Source organism: Gopherus flavomarginatus, chromosome 9 (assembly GCF_025201925.1).
Source record: "Gopherus flavomarginatus isolate rGopFla2 chromosome 9, rGopFla2.mat.asm, whole genome shotgun sequence".
Lineage (NCBI taxonomy): Eukaryota > Metazoa > Chordata > Testudines > Testudinidae > Gopherus > Gopherus flavomarginatus.
The window spans coordinates 32,746,431-32,766,406 of NC_066625.1; the positions used below are offsets into that span (position 1 = coordinate 32,746,431).

Sequence of the window (19,976 nt, forward strand, 5' to 3'; positions counted from 1 at the left end):
CCAGGCCCACCCCCTATGCCCTGAACTGCAGCGGGAATGCTGCCGGGGGGAGGGGCATACAGGGGAGCAACCACTCACCAGGGGCCCTCACGGTCCTTTGCAGGTGGCACCAGGATGGGGCAGGATGGCGCTGGCCAACACGATTGCTCTGTGACCCCTGGCCAGGCTGTGCCCAGCCCCCCCAGCTCAGGGCCCCACCCATCACACCCCCGGGGCCGATTTCCATATGGGGCAGGGCTTTGCTCATCCCCTCCCCCGGCAGCACCCCTCCACTGTCAGCCCCCAATGAGAGATGCAAGAGTTGCCCATGAGCTGTCCTTTATTAGTGTCTTTGCTCAGTGCAGGACTGCTGGGCGGAGGGAGGGCAGCACCAGAGTGGGTGCTCCTAGGGGGGTCAGGGTGCAGAGAAGGGGTGACCCTCAGGGAGGGGCTGTGCTCAGCCACAAACCCAGGGCTGGTACAGAGACCTTGGGATGTGCCATGGGGCAGGCTCTGCCCCTGCCCATCATTGCCCCAAGCCTCTAGTATTCGTGTGCCAGCGAGCACGCTCCCCCCCGCCCCTGCCCCTCCGCGAGCCTGGCCCAGAGTGTGCAGCTCAGTGAGGGGAATCAGACCACGTATGTCTTGGCCCATTGCAGCCACTCGCCCCACAGAACTGCCGGGGGCGGGGAGCTGGGGGTCACTCTAAGAGCTAAGGCAAAGGGAGCAGGAGCTGCCCCCGTGGTGCCACGTGGGGTGCCCCATAGGGCTGGGCACATGGCCTCCTGGGGCATATGGCTTTATCCTTTACTGTCAAGGGCTGCAGCTGCCCTGTGGGAGGGGGTGTGAGGGCGACCTGGAGGCTGAGCTGCTCTGCCCTGGTGTCTGAGCGCCCATGTCCCTGTGCCTGATGACGTGTGTGGGGCCCAGGGGGTGCTGCAGGCTGGGTCTGCCCCTGCCAGCGAGCCTGGGATTGCATTCATGCCAGTGGGTGAGAGCCCGCCCTGCAAGGGCAGCTGGCCGCCCCATCTCTGCCACTCTCCCACAGGGCCCAGCCCAGGGCAGTCGCCCTCCTTACCCAACTAACCACCTGCAGCCGTTGGATGAGAACAGACCCCCTGGCTGGCCCATGCTGCCCTGGCACTGCCTGGGTGGGGCAGGGCAGAAATGTGTCATCGTCTCCAGAACACCCTGTCTGGGGGGCCCAATGCCACAATGGTGGGCCAGGCTGGGGGAGAAGCAGGTGCCCCATGGGGCCCAGCAGTTGCTGCTCCACCTCATCCAGTCCCTGCCCCCTGTCAGTGCAGAATGCTCAGCCTGGGACGAGTGGGGGTAGAGGGCAGGTGAGGGGATCCTAGCTCTCCACGGGGACAGCGAATGCCTTGCTCTGATCCTCAGCTTTCGCCTCGGGCTCCCCCGTGGGCAGCAGCAGTGCTGGGCTTGGGCTGGAGTGACGCTGCTTCCTCATGAATGGGAAAACCCTGCCAGAGAGAGCCAGAGGTTAGTGCCCAGGGCAGGGGCAGCACCCAGGGCAGGGGCAGAGTGAGCATCCAGAGTGGGGTTAGCCCCTGAACAGGGGCTATGTGGGGTGGGTTTAGTGCCAGGAGTGGGGACAGCGTGGGGTGGGGTTAGTGTCTGGGGTGAGATTAGCAGCCAGGAGTGGGTTAGTGCCTGGGATGGGGCAGCGCTGAATGAGCTTGGCACAGGGGGGAGCGGGCAGAGCCAAGTAGGGTAGACACAGGGGCGGGGCACTGTTAGGGGGCCTGGACCAGCTCTCCCCCAGCAAGCCCCTGGCCGCTCCCTTGCACACTTGCCCATCCCACAGGCCTAGGCTGGGCAATCTGTGCCCGCTGGCTGCCCGGGTCCCACTCACCGTTTCTTGGTCTCCGGGGGCACGACGGCCTCTGCCAACAGGCTGCGGTACAGCTCCGACTTGAGGAAGCGCGGGTATGAGTCCTGGGGGCAGTGCAAAGCGTGAGGGGGGGATGAGCCCCCAGCAGGCCCCACACCCTGCCCCCATGGCCTCCTCACTGCTCTTCTCCCTCCCAGTGATCAGCCCTCCCCAGGACCCCTCCTCCACTCCTCAGTGACCAGCTTGCCCCATGGCCCATCCCCCACTTCTCAAAGAGACCAGCCCCTCGCCGGCTCCTTGCCCTGGGAGAATGCCCTTCCCACATCCTCTAAGCAGGACACCCCCCTTCTGCCCATGCTGCCCGCTGCGGGTGGTAAAGCTGCAGCTGAGTGCCCAGGGCTCTCCAGCCCCGTGGGTAACCTGGGGCAGCTGAAGCTGAGGGCGAGGAGGAGGCGCCAGTGCCCAGGCCAGCTGCAGGGGAGGGGCCAATGTGGGGGGTAGGGCCCAGGCCCCCACCTTCTTCATCAGCATGTAGATGTGCATCTGGGCATCGTCCATCACATAGCGATGCGGCGTCTTGATGCCCTCCAGGGTCCTCTCCATGGTCTTGCTGTCGATGTTCACCCAGCGGGTGGCGCCGGGGGCCAGGAACTGCCTGGGGAGCAGGGCACATGCCCAGACTGAACAGGGCTGGCTCGGGGCCATGCGGTGGGGCTCCTGGGCTCCCAGCAAGGGCACCACAGGGGCAATGGCCGGGGGCTCCCCCTGCAGGTTCAAGGGGCAGAGGCCAGGGGCTCAGACGCCACCAGGGCCCCATCTACACAACCGTGTCTAGGGCACCGGCCAGGGCAGCTCAGGTTGGGGATCGGCAGTTAGAAGTTGGACAAGCCCTCTGTGGCTTCCCAGGTCCCCAAATCAGCCAAGGCCCCCTCGCCTCCCGACATGCCCTGGGCCCCTCCTGCGCATCTGGGACTGGCACCTCCCCCCAGGCTCTCCTGCGCATCTGGGACTGGTATGACCCCTCCCCCAGGAGGGGAGAGCCATGCCAGCTCTCCAAACCATGCTCCCCACTGTGCTCAGAGCCACAGGAAAGAGTTTCCCCGGGGGACCTCAACGTATGGGCCCCATTGGGCTGTAATGCCTTGCAGAGGGGACCACACACTGCCCCCCTGCCTCCCCAGCTGGGACCCACGTGTGGGGTCCAGTGGGAGACGTGGTCAGGGGGCAGAGCACTCAGATAGATGGAGCCCGCAATACAAGCACAGTGGGAGCATGTGTGGGGGCTCTGTGTGGTGAGGTTGTGGTGGGGGCTTGGGATAGTGAGGGTGTGGTGGGGGCGCAGCGGGAGGATAGTGGGGGATCGGCACGGCAGGGGTGTAGTGGAGGCTGGGGGCAAGGGGGTGGAGCGCGTCGGGGGTGTGGTGAAGGCACGGCGCGTCAGGGGTGTGGTGGGGGCTTGGCGAGGGTGCAGTTGGGACATAGCACATTGGGAATGTGGTGGGGGCTTGGTGCACTGGGGACTCAACATAGAGGGGGCGGGGTGCAGTGGGGGCACAGCCAGGCACTCACTGATAGATGGAGTGTATGATGTGGGCAATGTGGGTACAGCAGGGAGCACCGATAGGGGTATGGGGCACTGGGAGCACGGCCTGGTGGGGGCACAGCCGGGCACTCACTGATGGAGTGTATGATGTGGGCAATGTTGGTACAGCAGGGAGCACTGATGGGGGCAGGTGGCACTGGGGCACGGCCTAGTGGCGGCACAGCCGGGCACTCACTGATAGATGGAGTGTATGATGTGGGCAATGTGGGTACAGCAGGGAGCACCGGTGGGGGTATGGGGCACTGGGGGCACGGCCGGGCACTCACTGATGGAGTGTATGATGCGGGCAATGTGGGTACAGCAGGGAGCACCGATGGGGGCAGGGGGCACTGGGGCACGGCCCAGTGGGGGCACAGCCAGGCACTCACTGATGGAGTGTATGATGTGGGCAATGTGGGTACAGCAGGGAGCACCGATGGGGGCAGGTGGCACTGGGGCACGGCCTGGTGGGGGCACAGCCGGGCACTCACTGATAGATGGAGTGTATGATGTGGGCAATGTGGGTACAGCAGGGAGCACCGGTGGGGGTATGGGGCACTGGGGGCACGGCCGGGCACTCACTGATGGAGTGTATGATGCAGGCAATGTGGGTACAGCAGGGAGCACCGATGGGGGCAGGGGGCACTGGGGCACGGCCTGGTGGGGGCACAGCCGGGCACTCACTGATAGATGGAGTGTATGATGTGGGCAATGTGTATACAGCAGGGAGCACCGGTGGGGGTATGGGGCACTGGGGGCATGGCCAGGCACTCACTGATAGATGGAGTGTATGATGTGGGCAATGCGGGTACAGCAGGGAGCACCGGTGGGGGCAGGGGGCACGGTCTGGTGGGGGCATGGCCGGGCACTCACTGATAGATGGAATCCACGATGTCGGCGATGTGGGCCTGCTCCCCGTAGCGCAGCTCCTCACATGCCTCCCAGAAGCTCAAGTTTTCAGCTGGCGGGAGAGAGAGACACTGTTGGCAGCGCGGAGCAGTGAGCCGCCCAGCCACGGGGCTCACTCCAGCCAGGCCCCACAGGGCACGGGGGCCCGTGCATCGCTGGTGAGCAAAGGACGGGGCAGTTATGACTCATGGGAGAGCCATGTGAGGGAGGATCCCTGCCAGGCGCTCTGCTGCCAGCTGTGCCAGCCCTTAGACCCCTCTAAGCCCAGCAGGCACTTGAGCTGTGGTGGGGGTCCTGCACCTGTGGTGCTGGAGGGGCTCTCTCTGGAACTGCCCTGCAGCAGGGGCCGTGATCCCTGGCATCCTGCACGCACCAGCCCTTTGCCAGCCAACCCCGGCAAATGGCTCCTCCTGCCAGCAGGGCCCCGTTGGGCAGGAGGGAGGAGCCAGGTACAGCCTGGCACCAGGGGCCGGGGCTGACTGGGCAGGGGGGCCACTCACCGCTGAACTCCTTCTTGAGGAACTCCAACAGCTGCCTGCGGCCCAGCGTGTCACCCAGCAGCTCGCTGAAGCTGAAGCCCCAGCGCTCCACGCGCAGCTTGGTTGGTGTCGTCACCCTACAGCGAGGGAGCAGAGGTCACAGGGGGGCTCCTGCTGTCACTGATCCCCCCTACCCCCAGACAGGCTGCGGGGAGCCCCAAGGAGCTCAGCCCTGAGCTGGAGCCCCAGCCCATCATCCTGAACCAGGCTCACACCTCCCCATCTGGAGAGTCCCCACTAGCCCAGGTCTGGCAGCGCCCCCAGACCCCTGCCTGCACATGGCAGCACCAGGCTGGGCCATGCAGTTTGGTCTCTGCCTGACATGGCGGCTGGGTTCCCCTCATGCCCACAGCAGTGACCCCAGGGGCATGGCAAGGTCTCCAAGCAGGCTCACTGGGCCAGCACCGATAAGTGACCCTCCCCACAGCACATGGCACTGGGGCAATGACTGAAGGGCCTGGAAACCCAGTACCCACTGCCTGCAGTGCACTGGCGTCCTTCCTGCCCCTGCCAGCCCATGCTGGGGAGGAACCAGCAGCAGGCCGGAGCCCCACGCTGCAGCCTGTGCTGCCCCCTGCCCTGGGCACTTACGTAGGGGCATTCATGGCCCAGTACGTGGTGTCGTCCGTGATCCAGGGGTTACTGGGCAGGCAGCCGGACATGATGGGATCATGAGGCATGTACTGCTCGTTGAATTTGATGTACCTGCCGAGGGAGGAGCGATGGTGAGCACGGCTGGGCTCTCCGCCTGGCCTCCACCCAGCAGGCAGGTTCAGCGTGGGGTGGGGGGCCTGGGAGCTGTGCCAAGCAGCACTGGGGAGCAGGCAGTGCTGCTGCTCTGTCCCACACACCCTGCCAGCACCCCCCTAGAGAGAGATGGATGGACAGAGCCCGGAGCCTTGGAGTGCGGCCCTTCCTGGGCCTGCCGAGGGCACGGGAACGCTCTCCCTTGCTGCCCAGGGGCTCTCTGGGAAGCACTCCCGGATGCCCAGTCTGCTGCTGGTTCCCAGCAAGTCCTAAGGATGGGGCAGGGCTCAGGGCCAGGGCTCCAGCCAGGCCTCGGGGTGCGTGTCATGCTGCACAGATTCTCTCAAAGTCCTTCCCAGCCCCACGGCCCATTGCACCGCTCTGCATCAGCCCTGGCCATATGGCCTGGCCCCAAGGTGATTCCTAGAGGGGCTCCCTGTTTCTGCAGGCACCATGTCACCCCCACAAGCAGCAGGGTGAGGCAGAGCCAAGGGCCAGTGCAGAGCCAGCTTGTGTTTGCGAGGGTCACACAAGCACCAGCTTGGGGTAGAGATGCCACCAGGCCACAGGAGGCTGCAGTGCAGTGCTGAAATAAGGACGCTGCCACCTTTGGGGGCCCAGGGCTGGTCGAGCAGGAGCTGTGGGTCAGGATTGAGGGGCACTGGCAGAGCAGGGGGTCGGAGGAGCCCCAGGGCTGGTTTAGCAGGGGCTGTGGGTCAGGATTGAGGGGAACCGGCAGAGCTAGGGGTTGGGGGAACCCCAGGGCTGGTTTAGCAGGGGCTGTGGGTCAGGATTGAGGGGAACCGGCAGAGCTAGGGGTGTGGGGAGCCCCAGGGCTGGTTTAGCAGGGGCTGTGGGTCAGGATTGAGGGGCACTGGCAGAGCTAGGGGTGTGGGGAGCCCCAGGGCTGGTTTAGCAGGGGCTGTGGGTCAGGATTGAGGGGCACTGGCAGAGCTGGGCGTGGGGAGAGCCCCAGGGCTGGTCAAGCAGGGGCTGCGGGTCAGGATTGAGGGGCACCGGGAGAGCAGGAGGTCGGGGGAGACCCAGGGCTGGGACAGCAGGGGCTGCTGGTCAGGATTGAGGGCCACCAACAGAGTCAGATGTGGCTCCAGCTCTGGAATAAAAATCCCACTAGCTAAATCCAGTGGGGTTCTGGGCCTGGGATGCTAATATCCTAGTAGTGTCCCCTGCTCGAAAAGGGCGTCACACAGGGTAGGTGCGACTGGCACATGGAACCAGCAGCTGAGTAGGGGCCTGGCACTATTAGGTGTGAGTGGAGCTGTCTGCACCCCCTCCCCCAGAGCCAGGGGCAGCTGCAGGGCATTAGCCCTGTGCCCAGGGACCAGGATGGTAATGCCAGTGAGGCTCCCTGGGGCCTTCCCCAACCCCTACCTGGGAATGGCAACTTACCCCTCCAGGCAAATGGAGGACTTCACGCGGGTCCTGCCCATGGCCTTTTGGCAGCACTCGATCTAGGTGCGGGCACAGGAGGGAGAAGAGAGGAGTGGGATTCAGGGGAGAATGGCAGTGCCCGGCCAGCCCGAGACACAGGGCACAGACCCCAGAGGCACAGACCCCAGAGGCACAGGGGCTGCTCCAGCTGTTACCTACCCCAAACCCCCAGGCGATGGAGAAACAGCGAGAGCCTGAGCCAAGGCCTGGGTGCCCAAGGCCCAAACCACCCCACGCCTCAGCTCTTTCTGGACAGATTTAGCAGCTTCCTCTGCTCCTGGCAGGGTGTGATACAGGGCACAGCCACGAGCATGGCCTGTCCACTCTGTCCATGCCCCTCAGCCCTGGCACAGCAGACACAGTCCCATACAGTAGCACTGGCTCTGCCATTGCTGTGGGGTTTCCAGCAGGGTCACAATCATGTCAGAAAACCCACTGGAAACCTCGGCGAGCCACAGGCCATCAGCAACCTCCCCTGCACCCAGCTCCCCACAGGCCTCGCTGGGTGAGCCACAGGCCATCAGCAGCTTCCCCTCCACCCGGCTCCCCGCAGGCCTGGCTGGGCGAGCCACAGGCCATCAGCAGCTTCTCCTCCACCCGGCTCCCAGCAGGCATGGCTAGGCGAGCCACGGGCCATCAGCAGCTTCCCCTCCACCCAGCTCCCCACAGGCCTGGCTGGGTGAGCCACAGGCCATCAGCAGCCTCCCCTCCACCCGGAACCCCAGAGGCCTGGCTGGGCGAGCCATGGGCCATCAGCAGCCTCCCCTCCACCCGGCTCCCCGCAGGCCTGGCTGGGCGAGCCACAGGCCATCAACAGCCTCCCCTCCACCCAGATCCCCAGAGGCCTGGCTGGGCAAGCCACAGGCCATCAACAGCCTCCCCTCCACCCGGATCCCCAGAGGCCTGGCTGGGCGAGCCACAGGCCATCAACAGCCTCCCCTCCACCCGGATCCCCGGAGGCCTGGCTGGGCGAGCCATAGGCCATCAACAGCCTCCCCTCCACCCGGCTCCCCGCAGGCCTGGCTGGGCGAGCCGCAGGCCATCAACAGCCTCCCCTCTACCCAGCTCCCCGCAGGCCTGGCTGGGCGAGCCACAGGCCATCAACAGCCTCCCCTCTACCCAGCTCCCTTAGCTCAGTGTTGGGCCCTGCAGTCCCCGAGCCAAAGCCCTGGGGAGCAGCCTGTCCACCCACTGCCCAGGGCGCAGATGGGCCGGCACCAGCCCCACACTTACCTCCCGCTTGTAGTAATCCGTGTTCTTGGGCTGAAAGAGACCAACAGAAGAGTGTGAGCGCCCAGCGGAGCCCCCGGACAGCCCCTGCTGTGAGTGGCGAGCTCGGCTGTGCCAGCCCTGCGCAGAGGAGGTTCACCCCAGTGTCTCAGGACTTGGCTGCTAGCCCGCCTCGAGCCATGCCAGCCTCACACCCATGGCGCTCCCAGCTGCAGCCCAGCCCTGGGACTCACAGCTGTGTCCAACAGCCCAGCCAGACTGGGCCATGGGTGCTGGGCAGGCTCTGGAGGGCACTTTGCTCTGCCCACTGGGGCAGCCACCCTGCATGTGGCCCCCACTCAGCTGAGCCAGGGCCAGAGCAGGGCACGGGCCAGAGCCCTGGGGGAACAGCAGCAGAATTCCTGCCCCCCGTGCTCCCAGGAGGAGAAGGGAAAGCAGCGAGCTGCTCAGCCATGAACCCAAAGCCAGGGTGACGGGCACCTGCAAATGCCCCCAGCACACAATGGGTACCCATCCCCCAGCAGGCAGTGCCTCACTGCACAGGAAAGGAGAGGTCAGGTGCTAGCACTGGCACAGAACTGCCTGGCATCATCCCAGGCAGGTGTCCAGGAGAGCGAGGAGCCAGGCAGCCAGGGAACAGTGTGTCTGCAGGATGCAGGGCCTGTGGAGGGGGACACCCTGGCATGCCAGGCCAGGTAGCCACCAGCTGGGCCAGAAAGGATGGTGTGACTGCATGGTGCACACTGAGAGGGCGCTGCGCCCTGCAGTGTGACTGCCAGCACAAACCCAAGAGCTGCAGCCCCTGGCGCTGCCCAGCCCCAAGCCTGGGGTGGGGGATGGGGATCCGATATGGCCCAGAACCCAGTTCCAGCCACTGGACAGCACTGCCCCCTCCCCCACGGCCCCCTTCCACCCCACCCAAGAGGCACAGTCACCAGCCCAATCCGCGTTCACATGTCCGTAAATGGAGGAGTCTGGAATAGAACCCAGGAGTCCTGGCTCCCAGTGCCCTGCTCTAACCGTGTGCCCCCCAGCACATCGCACAGGTCCCATCGTGGGCAGCTCTGGGTTAGGGACACTTACTTGGACAGAAGACGTGGACCGAGACAGGAGAAGAGAAGAGAAACAAAGCCCAGCAGTTAGTAAGGAGCCAGCACGACAGACGGACAGGAGAGGAGAGGAGAGGAGAAGAGCCCCCGGGGGCTGCATTAGTGACACCATGACACACAGAATGGCCCCCTGAGGCCAGCTGTAGCTCCAACAGCGCTCGGCCCCCATCCCAGGGCTGGCTTGGCTAAAGGCCAGGCCCACGGCTCACTGCAGCAAGGGCTCTGACCGGGGGCTGATCCACAGGGCCCTGTCCCATTACAGTGGCAGCTCTCTGCGGTGGTGAGGGGAGGGTGCCCAGAGCTGGCAGGAGTCGGGCAGGTCCCGCTAGGACAGACAGCCCAGGGGCATCAGGCCCAGCCTGTCACCCAATGCAGCTGGCATGGCCAGGGAGTGGCTGGCTGGGGCAGGCACTGGCAGAGCAGATTTGTATCCACTGGACAGCCTGGCAGTGGTGGGGAGGGACCCAAGAGCCACGGACCTGTCTCAACAGTGTGCAAGGAGTGTCAGGGCCAGAGGGGTGGCAAGGCGGACACTGGGTGTGAGCTATGGGGGTTGGGAAAGGCCTGGCCCTCAGGGCTCTTGTCTCCCCAGCAGATCTGCAGGGCCCAGCCCACTGAGGATTCTCAATGGTTAGCAACGCTGAGGGATTAGCGAGCAGGTGGCGCACACAGCTGGGAGGACGGACTCCACACACAGGGAGGGGAGAGGTCAGAGACGGGGTGGGGAACAGCTGGGAAAGAGATGTTAATACGCCTGGGGACTAATCCCTAGCAGACCCAGCGATGCCGAGTGGGCCAGGGTGAGAGCAACAGTGACCCAACTGGAGTCTGCAGTGACTGGGGCTGGGCACAGAGAGGATCATGCCCTGGGGGCTCAGGTGCACCCACAGCTGCCAGCAGGCTGAGGCGACACTGGGGGCCATGCTGAGGACAGGAGAGCCGGCATCGCCTCCTCCCACTCTGGGTTAGGAGAACAGCTGCGCACTGCTCTTGTGCTCTGGGGCTGCAGCCAGCTGCCGCACCAGTCAGCGGGGAGAGTTGTCCCCCCAGGCACAATTGTAATCTGGGTTTCTTTGCTTTCTCTGAAGCATCAGAGATGGGTCCCAGCTGGGGATGGGCCAGCAGGCTCGGGGTGGGACGGAAAACCCTCCGTCCTTGACACCTGGCCGCTGTGCTCTGGGTCCGGCTGACCTGCAGATGGGGGGAGAGGGGGCGGGAAGGAATTTCCCCCAGCACAGCTTGGGAGGGACTTTGGGGGGTTTCCAGCATGAGGCCCATCTGGACACGTCTCACGTAACCAGTTCTCAGGCACTGGTGCACCGTGGTCCCGCCAACGAGAGCTGAAGTTCCTGGCTGGGGTAGCTGGGTGAAAGGTCTGAACTAGGTGATCTAATGGGCCCTTCTGGCCTTGAGCTGTGTGAACCTCTGAGTGTGAGGAGCAGCCCGTGGGCTCCAGGAGGCTCCAAGACCTGGCTCCACGTCTGTCCCACATGGCTGTGTGACTCCGCTGGGCCAGGCTAAGGGGGCACATGAGAGCCCAAGGGAAGCAGCCCTGGCTGGGTCGGTCTGTACCTAGTCAGACTGGGAAGAGCTAAGCAGCCTCTCAGACAGGCCCAACAGCAGCCTGTGGCAGTCTGCTGGGAGCCCTGTGCCCCTGAACAAGGGCCCCAGCAAATGGGATGTGGAGAACAGCCCCAGGGCAGGGTGTGGCTGGTACAGAGCTCCTGTCCCAGCAGAAGGGAGAGAGGTGCACACCCTAGCATGACACTCACCAGCTGCACCCGGCTGATGTGGCAATTCCTCCGCTCTGGCCCATGCTCCATCACATTCAGGGCTCCCGGCTGGCAGAGGAGAGAAAATGAGGTCAGGGCCCCACTGACTGCCCCCCGGCATCACCCTTCCCCATGCCTCCTGGCCCAAAGCCGTGCCAGCTGGGCACTGGCCACCAGGACGCTTGTGCACACAGCCTACCTCGGCTATGAGACCCTGGCACGGGGAGAGCCAATCCACCTAGACCTGACCTCGTGGGACCAGTACAGCGCCTGGGGGTCAGCGCACTGACACCAACCTAACCTGCACCTCAGGGAGCTGTGGCAGAGGCTGGCGAGGCCCGAGGGGCTCTAGAGCTGGGGGATGCTGAGCGACGGGGTTGGCTGGAGAGCCCAGCAGGCTTCGAATGGTCTACTGGGGAGACGACTGGGAGCTCCCGCTTGGGGGACAGTTCCCACCATTCTGGGTGTGGCCTGAAGAATAGGCCCCTCTTGGTCACCCCTTAGCACTTTCCGTGCCAGCCTCAGGGCTCCCGGGGCAGAGGGCCCCAGCCCAGGCACATGTGGCTACACATGCCCCCTGCACTACAGGCAGCTCTCTTCTCCACCTGCTCCCCATGGGCCTGGGTACCAGAATCACCACAGAGCAAGGTCTTTGTGCTGCCAAGCAGGGAACCAGGGCCAGCCTTTGTCTGGAGAGGCGGTAGCCCAGGCTAAGCATGCTGCGATAATCCTGCCATGGTCCCAGGGTGCCCCGCTGGGAAAGAGATTGGAAAGCTCCAGGTCGTGTCCAGTCAGGTCCGCACCAGCCAGCAAACACACAGCCCGATTTTCAACAGTGCCCCCAGGCTGAGGCGCCCCCTGGGGCCGGACGGGTGTCTTGAGCAGGGCTCCCGAGTCTGGGGCCCTGGCTCCCCCAGCAGGCGCAGCCATAGAGGGCAGAGCGGGGAGCAGGGCATAGCCAGACACACATGGCAGCAGGCCCATCACGCTCTGGTTCAGCCCAGTTCCCAAGGGTGGTAGCTGTCCACCACAGAAAGAGCCCCTCAGGGTGCCAGCTGCAGCCTGGGCTCCATGGAACCCTGGTGGGCTGCAGCCTGGTCTTGGTCCCACAGTCTCGAGGGCACTAACTATTGCAGAGTTAGCGCTCCCTGCATATGGGATGTGTTTGGACAACTGGTGGCCTTGGGGTGCTGCTGCCCCGACGCTGGACTCTGCCCCAACGTGCTCCAAATGGCCATGTGCACCACTTACTTTCCCTCACCAGGCCCTTCCAGCAGGGAAGACCTGGGTGCAGGGCAGAACAGCAATCCAGCCGCAGTGCCCTGCCCCTGAGCTGGGAGATCCCCCAGGGACAGCAAGGCCCAGTCTGCCTGCCCAGCCCCACAGCAGCAGGCAGCGACTGGCATTAGGCTAAAGGGAAGGCAGGGGATTTAACACCAGCTGTTATGGCCTGCTCCTGTGAGCTGGCACTAATGCGCTGAGTGCTGCCTGCACCCGTCCTCTGGGAGAGCACGCCAGGCCGGGCATGGGGGCAGCTGGCCTGGGGGGTTGAGACGGGAGCTGCACTCCAGGGTGGAGCTGCTGGGAGCTGGCACAGGGCTGTGTGTGCCCCGCTATGCAGCAGGGCTGGGGGGGGGGGGGAGAGACCCACCCCCGTGGAGCTGAGCTCTGCGAGGGGTGTGGGATTAGCCCTGGGAGCCACCTGGCATGGAGTAGGGGGAGCAGCCCCAGCTTCTTGGCCACTGAGGGCTCTCTTCCCTGCGCCAGCCCCCAGCCGCTGCCTATGCCCTGATGAGTTGCAGCCTCATCACACTAAGACACAGGGGTTGAGCCACAGCCACTCCCTTCCAGGGCTCCGTGGTACCAGGCTGAGTGCCCCTCAGAGCATTGGAGGGCTGCCCAGAAAGCCAGTGGGCAGAGAGGGGAGGGGCTGATGCACTCCTAGCGGGGGTAGTCGCTGCCAGCAGGCGGCACCAGGGCAGGCGGGTGGCCTCCAGGCTCATCACTCGCTGCCTAGAGCCAGCGCCTGACCCTGTGGGGGTGGATGGAGGAGGCACATCCCCACTCATGCATCCAGCTGGCGTGCCTCAGCAGGGGTGTTGCCCACGGTGTCCAGGGGCCTTGGCCTGACCAGGAGAGAGGTGCCTTCAGACCAATAGGACCTGGACTTTCCAGCTGGCCCCAGGCTGGGACTGTGGGGCTGCAGGCGGCTCACACCAGGGGAAAGCTAGCAGCAGTTTGGGGAGGGGCTGTGCTGGCAGGAGTCAGTCGCAGCCGTCACACTGACCAGCCCCACAGCTTAGCAGCCCCTCGGTTGGAGGCCCTGCCACGGAGGCCTCAGTGGGCCCTTGAGCTGCCAACGCAGGCAATGATGTGACAGTCCACTGCCCCTTGAGGAGGGCTCCGCAGGGTCTGTGTCTCAGCCAGGCCCACTCTGACAGGCTGGGGAGCTGAGTCCCAGGGGCCGGGTGCCAGGGTACCTGTGAATTCCCCCTCCCCGCCCAGTCTCTGCAGATGTCTGCCCTCAGCTCTGCTATGGCCCAGCTCCTTTCCCTGTAGGGGACACACGGGGCTCATGCCCAGCACGAACGGAGCTCAGGGCTGCAGTGCCAGCGAGGCAGGTGTGGTGCGCCTGTTCCATAGCTGGCGAAGGGGCTGGAATGCAGCCTACACCCCATCACAGAAGGCTGGTTATGCCCCACCTCCGAGGTGTTGCCCAGCTAGCACATCTCACCCCGCTCCGCCCCAGGGGCTCTGCCCAACCAGCGTGCCCCACCCCACCCCACCCCCTGACCCACGCTAGGCTCCTGCATGACCTCGGGGGTCCCGCCTCACTCCCTGCTCTGCCTTGGAGGTCCCGCCCCATTCCTGAGGTCCCACCCTGCCAGTGCACCCTGCCCCTGCCCTGCTCCACCCCAGTGGGTTTGCCCCACCAGCATGACCCGCCCCGTCTTCTGCTGTGCCCTGGGGTCCAACCCCACCCCTGTTCTGCCCTGGAGATCCCACTCTGCCCCACCCTACCCCAGGAGTCCTGCCCTGCCACTCTACCCTGGGGGCCCTGTCCATGTGCCCTGCCCCTCCCCATCCCAGGGGGTCCCACCCTGCGGGCCCTGCTCCACCGCCCTGCTCTGCTCTGAGGGTCCTGCCCCACCCCATCCCACCACACATCAGGGATACTGCCCTGCTGGCACGCCTTACCCTGCCATACCCTGGGTTGTCTTGCCCTGCAACCCTACCTCATGGACCTAGCCCTACGGCCCTGCCCCAAGGGTCCTGCCCCGCTGGCAAGCCTCACCCCACCCCACCCCACACACCTCACACCAAGGGTCCCGCCCTGCTGGCATGCCTTACCCCACCCCACCCCAGGGGTCCTGCCCACCATCCTACCTCGAGCACCTTGCCCCTCCCACTGGGAAATCCCACTCTGTGAGTGCTCCTCGTCCCACCTCATGGGTCCTCCTGCCACCCTCAGGACTCCCCAGCAGCCCCACCAAGGTGTTCCCCCTCCCCTTGCAGTACCCTCCCGCTGTGAGGGGCCCCAGGGCTCTGGGCCGGTGGCAGGCTCCCAGCATGCCCTTACCGGGGGCCTGTTGACCAGCCAGTAGGCCTGCTCCTGGCAGTCTATGACGATACGATCCCCCTTCCGTCGCTGCTTGGCTGCCCTGTCAATAGAAGGGTAGCATCAGAGCAAAGCATTGCTGGGGGAAGCCACTCACACCAATCCCTCAGCCGGCGCAGACGGCTCCTGGCACCTCCCAGGAGAGGGGATCATGCCAGGCCTAGGCCTTCCTCCACTTGGGGCAATGGAAGGTCCAGGCCCTGCCTCGCGCAGAGGAGTGCCCACAGTGCCTGCATTCACATCCAGTGTTTGAATGCACCTGCCTGGCTCCATAATTGTCCTGCCAAGATTGGCAGCTCCCTCGGCCTTCTTCCCAAATGCCACGCTCAGGCAGAGCCACCTTGGGCTCCAGTGCTTGGACACCCCAGTCCCTGCTTCGCTCAACCAAGCTGTGGTTGTGGTTGGCTGGGTGGGTCAGGCACTGACCTGGGCGACAACCCGCTACAGCTGGCCCTGCCCCCAGGCACCAGAGCAGAAAAACCAGCAGCCTCTGGGAGCACTCACTCCCAGCGCCCGCCCCAGGAGGCAGTGGGAGAGAGCGGGCCAGGCTGTGAGCAGCCATGAGCTGGGACTGAGGCCCTTCCAGTCTGTCGGGCAGTCCCTGAGGTGGACACTCGCCAGTGCCCGTCCGGAAGGACCTGGATCTCCCACCCCACTGTGCTGGGCTCATTCTCAGCACTCAGCAATGGCTTAGTGTCCAGACCCACGGGCTCCCTGGCGGAAGTGCCCCAGGGAAGCTGGGGGTGAGGGCAGCTGGGAAGGGTGGGAGGTAGTTTGTAAGGGTGGATCAACAGGGAAACCGTTAAAAATGCAACCACTGAATTTCAGATCATCAGAGCTTCACAGCGATGCAGTTCACCCGGGCCGGATTCCCTTGGGCCTACACCCTGCTCAGCCATTCACGCTAGGGCAAAGCGGGTGTAAGACGATCCGCTCAGAGGTATGTGGGAACTGGTATCAATGACTGCCCAAGGTACTGGGTGACTGGCCCGTGAGCTCAGGCTGCCAGCAGGCACAGGCACACAGCTTGGCATTGGCGCTCATGAGACTGTATGGGCTAGGGAGCAGCCCATGATTTTGGGAAGCCACGCTGGGATAGGCCTGTGTGTCAGTGAGTGCTGAGCCTCTGACCCATACAGCGCCCCCTACTGGTCACTTTTCAGCCTGACTCTGCCGGAGAGGGCAAATTTGTGGCCCAGCTTGTGGCCATGGGTCATCGAATTGCCACAGCCCTGGGCATACTGATGCCAGCTGTGCCAACATGGATGGGCAAAGCACTGCTTGGGCCTGTCCCCCCAGCCATGCTGCAGTGCTGGGGTTCAGCCCACTGGAGGGGACTCACCGGAGCTGCTCCCGCGCCTGCATCACCACAAAATCCCAGGTGTGGTTGATCCTCTTGTGCAGCAAGTTGTAGTTATCCTAAAGTGAGTGTAAAAGGCAGTCAGTAGGGTGGCCCTTCGCCTACAGGGTTCTCCCAGACCTGACCCATACCAAGCAGAGGTGTGGGGCCCCCCACCCCAAATTCAAAGGGCTCTCCAGTGCTGCCTCTGCCTACAGCTTCCTAAGCTCGCCAGGACTCCTGATCCATTGACTCCCCGCATCTGCTCCCTGACCCTGTCCACAGTCCCTGCTGTCCCATCCTGGGTTTCTCCCCTCAGCTCCACCAATGCCCCTGCCTTAATCCCAAGCCCCTGTATTTCAGACATGGGCATGCACTAAGCAGAGTCTCAGAAGTGGCTCAGATGAGACAAATGTCCAATACGGGCTAAGCTAAGATCCTTCAAACTCATGGCACTTTTGACCTAAAGAGGGTTTGGATTTGCAGCCATCTCTCCTGGGCGGACGCTCAGTGCCCTGCCCCCCACTCCCAGCACCGTGTCCTGCCCCCGCATCCCCGTGCCCTGCAAGGCAGTGATGGGCTGTAATGGGCAAAGCTCATACCTTCTCGTGCTCTATCAGGTCACCCTGCTTGCGGATGTTCTTCTTTGCCAGGTAGATTGCTGCAGTGAGGAAGAGGGGCTGTGTCAGGGTGGGGAGCCCTAGGGGAGGGGGAGCCCAAAGCCATGAAGCTGGGCAGCCTTGGCAGCCTGGGCCTGGCACTGCCTCAGCTTTGATCTCTCAGAAGGAGTCATGCTAACGGGTACCCTGTGACGTTATAAGTGTAATATAATATTTCACTGAAAGGTGACAGGGCCAAAAAGAGTTAATCAACTCACAGACTGACCTGACCCATGGGTGAACCTTAAGGACTGGTTAGGAAGATATGTAAATGAATAGAGCTTTGAAATGCAAGTCTGCATTGTTAAAGGTAGAAGGGTAGATGTTTGCTCAGGTCTTGTGATGTAAGCAAACAAGTCTTGTCTATTGCTATAGTTTTAATTCAAAGATCAAAAAGAAATATTAACATTTATGATGATACTTGAGTGAAATAGTATTACTGTCTATGTGTCTCTTTGAAGGTTGTGGTAACCTGTATCTGAACTGTTTAATGGATAAATTGCCCTGTGCTAATTGCCAGAATGTTTGGGAGAAGGAGTTAAGCCTATTGTTTTCTCAGGCCGAAAGGCTGCTGGAAATGTATAAGAACTCTGGAACATGATCCTTCTTCACCTCAGATCTGCTTTGGGTTTCAAGATCCCCAGTCACTGATTGGAGCCACCCTGAATATGGAAATTGGACTATATCCTATGGACTATTTCTGAAAGGACTTTTGGCAACTACAAGCTCACCTCTGCCATGTATCTGAACCTCAAGAATTGAATTCAAGTCTGTCTGTATACTGATCTTTTAACCAACAAACTCTCTCTTTTCTTTTTTAATAAATTTTAGCTTAGTTAATAAGAATTGGCTGTAGTGTGTACTTTGGGTAAGATCTAAGTTATAATTGGACCTGGGCATGTGGCTGATCCTTTGGGATTGGAAGAACCTTTTCTTTTATATGATGAAGTAAGATTTTCAGTAATCATCATCATATCTGACAGGTGTGTCTGGATGGAGGCCTGAGGCCGGGCACTTTAAGCGAACTGCATTGTTTGGACTTCTAAGGATATGGCTACACTTGAAAGTGTGAGTGTTGTCGGAGTGCCAGCGCTGGGAGAGAGCTCTCTCAGCGCTGCACGTACTCCACATCCTCTACGGGTGTAGCTTGCAGCGCTGGGAGCCACACTCCCAGAGCTGCGGCACTGATTACACTGAGGCTTTACAGCGCTGTATCTTGCAGCGCTCAGGGGGGTGTTTTTTCACACCCCTGAGCACGAAAGTTGCAGCGCTGTAAAATACCAGTGTAGCCAAGGTCTTAGTAACCAGTGAGGTACTATAGAAGCTGTTTTGTGCTAGTTGGTAAATCTAAGTATTGGAATAGCCACCAGCGTTTGGGGTTTGTCTGCCCCGTTTGGTTTGCAGTTCACCTTAATTGAGTGAGCTCAGTTGGCTCTCACGGGCAGCACCTTCACACACCCATTCCCCTTTGCTCATGCCCCCCCAGGGGAGACCCTTTCCTCTCTGCACTAGGAGGATGACATCAGGGAGGGTCAGGGGCTTGCCCATGCCCTCAGGGCCAGGATCAGAAGGCAGAACACCAGGCCTCCAGCTCTGGCTGCGTCTCCCTCAGCTGGGGCTCTGGGGAAGGGAAGCCAAACACAGCATGTACCAATGGGGGGAGAGGGAGGCACTGGCTCGGGGAACTGCAGGGCCCAGGGACACCACACTGGGTTGGGGTCTTTCCCGCTCACATGGCAGCTGGCAGCCTGCACCCCAGAGCCATGTTTCCTGCAGATAGGAGGTGAGCAAGAGAGGGCACCCACCGTAATCCAGCTCTGTGGCCGGCCACTTGGAGCTTGTCCAGAAATAAGGAGTCTGCGGAGAGACAGGGACAGACTCTGAGAGAGCTGTGAGGGTGGGTCACTGGCCCTGGCCCCACTGGGGAAGGAGCTATGCCAGGACTCACTGGGCTGGGGTGGGTCTGGTAATGGGCCAGATCAACACCACCACTCCTGGGGAAACTGCAGGAAAGCTCCAGGCCAGAGATGCCAGAGCAGATGCCCTCAGCACAGCCCCTCTCCACGGGCTGGGCTTCTCTGGCCACAGCTGCAGAACACAACCCAGCCAGCCGGGCGGAGCCTGGTGAGCCCCAGCCACACAGCCTGTCTGCTTGCGGGTAAAGTGCTGCAGACTTCCCTGCACGCCCGCAAACCTGCCTCTGGGGACCCATCCCACAGCGCTCGGAAGCAGTGCATCCTGGGAGATTTCAGAAGGTGCCTGTTCACATTCACTTGGGCACCCCAGCAACATGCCTCTTCACTTTGCCAAAGGGGTCTCTGCCATGCTGCAAGATTCTCCCTCCACAGCTGTTCCTGCAGTCTCCCCAGCCCTGGGCATCTGCAGGGGTACAGTGGAGCAGTGCAGGATGCTGCCTGTCCAGTGCCCACAAGGCCAGAACTGGCCCTAAAGCTGGGGTCTCGCTCCCTTGGTACCCACATTGAGGGGTTTTAGTGCCACGGGGAGCCAGGCTGGGTTCTGTCAAACTACATGACAAGGGCTCTGCAGCCGATGAGCATGGGGCTGCCACACATCATGCCGCTCAGGCTGGGCCTCTCCAAAGGGCACTCACCTGGGCTGGGCCCCTTTAAACTCCCTGTCTTCAGCCCTGCAGGGAGCGTGCCCTCCTGGGTGCTGGGGTGCGATGGTCCTCATTGGCCAGCAAGAGGTTGCTGCTGGACAGGGCTCGGGCAGTCCTCCCCGGGGCAAGGACAGAGCCTAGGCGGCAGGTGGCACGTCCCACACGAGGGTGGCAGGGAACCCACAGCTGGGTGGCTCACTCACCCTGTACATGGCCCTGTCCAGCGAGCATTGACCCGCTAGCGTGACAAAGGAGAAGGGCCAGGCAGGCTGGGCGGGTGCTGGATTCAGTCATAGAGCAGAGTGCCCATGCTGCGCTGGGCCCCAGGCTCCGGGCAGGACCCTTTAGGTGGGTAACATTAGCCTGACATCGTGCCCTGAAGGGACGGTGCAATGGGCACGTACTGCCTGCCAGCCCCAGTGTCTGCAGGGCCCGTCCTTGGCACAGCTCAGTATGTTGGGGGCATCAAGAAACCTAGAGCGAGCGCTTCACAGCGACAGGCCTACCTGCAACCTGCAGGTGGATCAGACTCAGAGGCCTGGCCCCAGGCCCCTCGGGGGTAGTGCCA

The 19,976-nt window shown here is 62.8% G+C and overlaps 1 protein-coding gene across 4 annotated transcripts in view; it reads right to left on the minus strand.

Moving 5' to 3' along the window:
- Nucleotides 1–286: 286 nt before the first annotated feature.
- Nucleotides 287–19,976, minus strand: part of RGS11 (regulator of G protein signaling 11) — a 29,575-nt gene continuing 9,885 nt past the window's right edge. For 2 of the 4 annotated variants that reach the window (XM_050968335.1, XM_050968337.1), the window contains 13 exons: nucleotides 18,594–18,645; nucleotides 16,732–16,790; nucleotides 16,133–16,209; nucleotides 14,752–14,833; nucleotides 11,172–11,240; nucleotides 8,294–8,323; nucleotides 7,019–7,080; nucleotides 5,453–5,566; nucleotides 4,823–4,938; nucleotides 4,287–4,374; nucleotides 2,348–2,486; nucleotides 1,853–1,935; nucleotides 287–1,460 (listed from right to left, as the gene is read on the minus strand). In XM_050968335.1, the coding sequence (XP_050824292.1) occupies nucleotides 1,334–1,460; nucleotides 1,853–1,935; nucleotides 2,348–2,486; nucleotides 4,287–4,374; nucleotides 4,823–4,938; nucleotides 5,453–5,566; nucleotides 7,019–7,080; nucleotides 8,294–8,323; nucleotides 11,172–11,240; nucleotides 14,752–14,833; nucleotides 16,133–16,209; nucleotides 16,732–16,790; nucleotides 18,594–18,645 (1,098 nt within the window). In that variant the 3' untranslated portion in view covers nucleotides 287–1,333. The remainder of the gene's footprint in view (nucleotides 1,461–1,852; nucleotides 1,936–2,347; nucleotides 2,487–4,286; nucleotides 4,375–4,822; nucleotides 4,939–5,452; nucleotides 5,567–7,018; nucleotides 7,081–8,293; nucleotides 8,324–11,171; nucleotides 11,241–14,751; nucleotides 14,834–16,132; nucleotides 16,210–16,731; nucleotides 16,791–18,593; nucleotides 18,646–19,976) is intronic. The other 2 variants (XM_050968336.1, XM_050968339.1) reach the window with 2 other exon arrangements.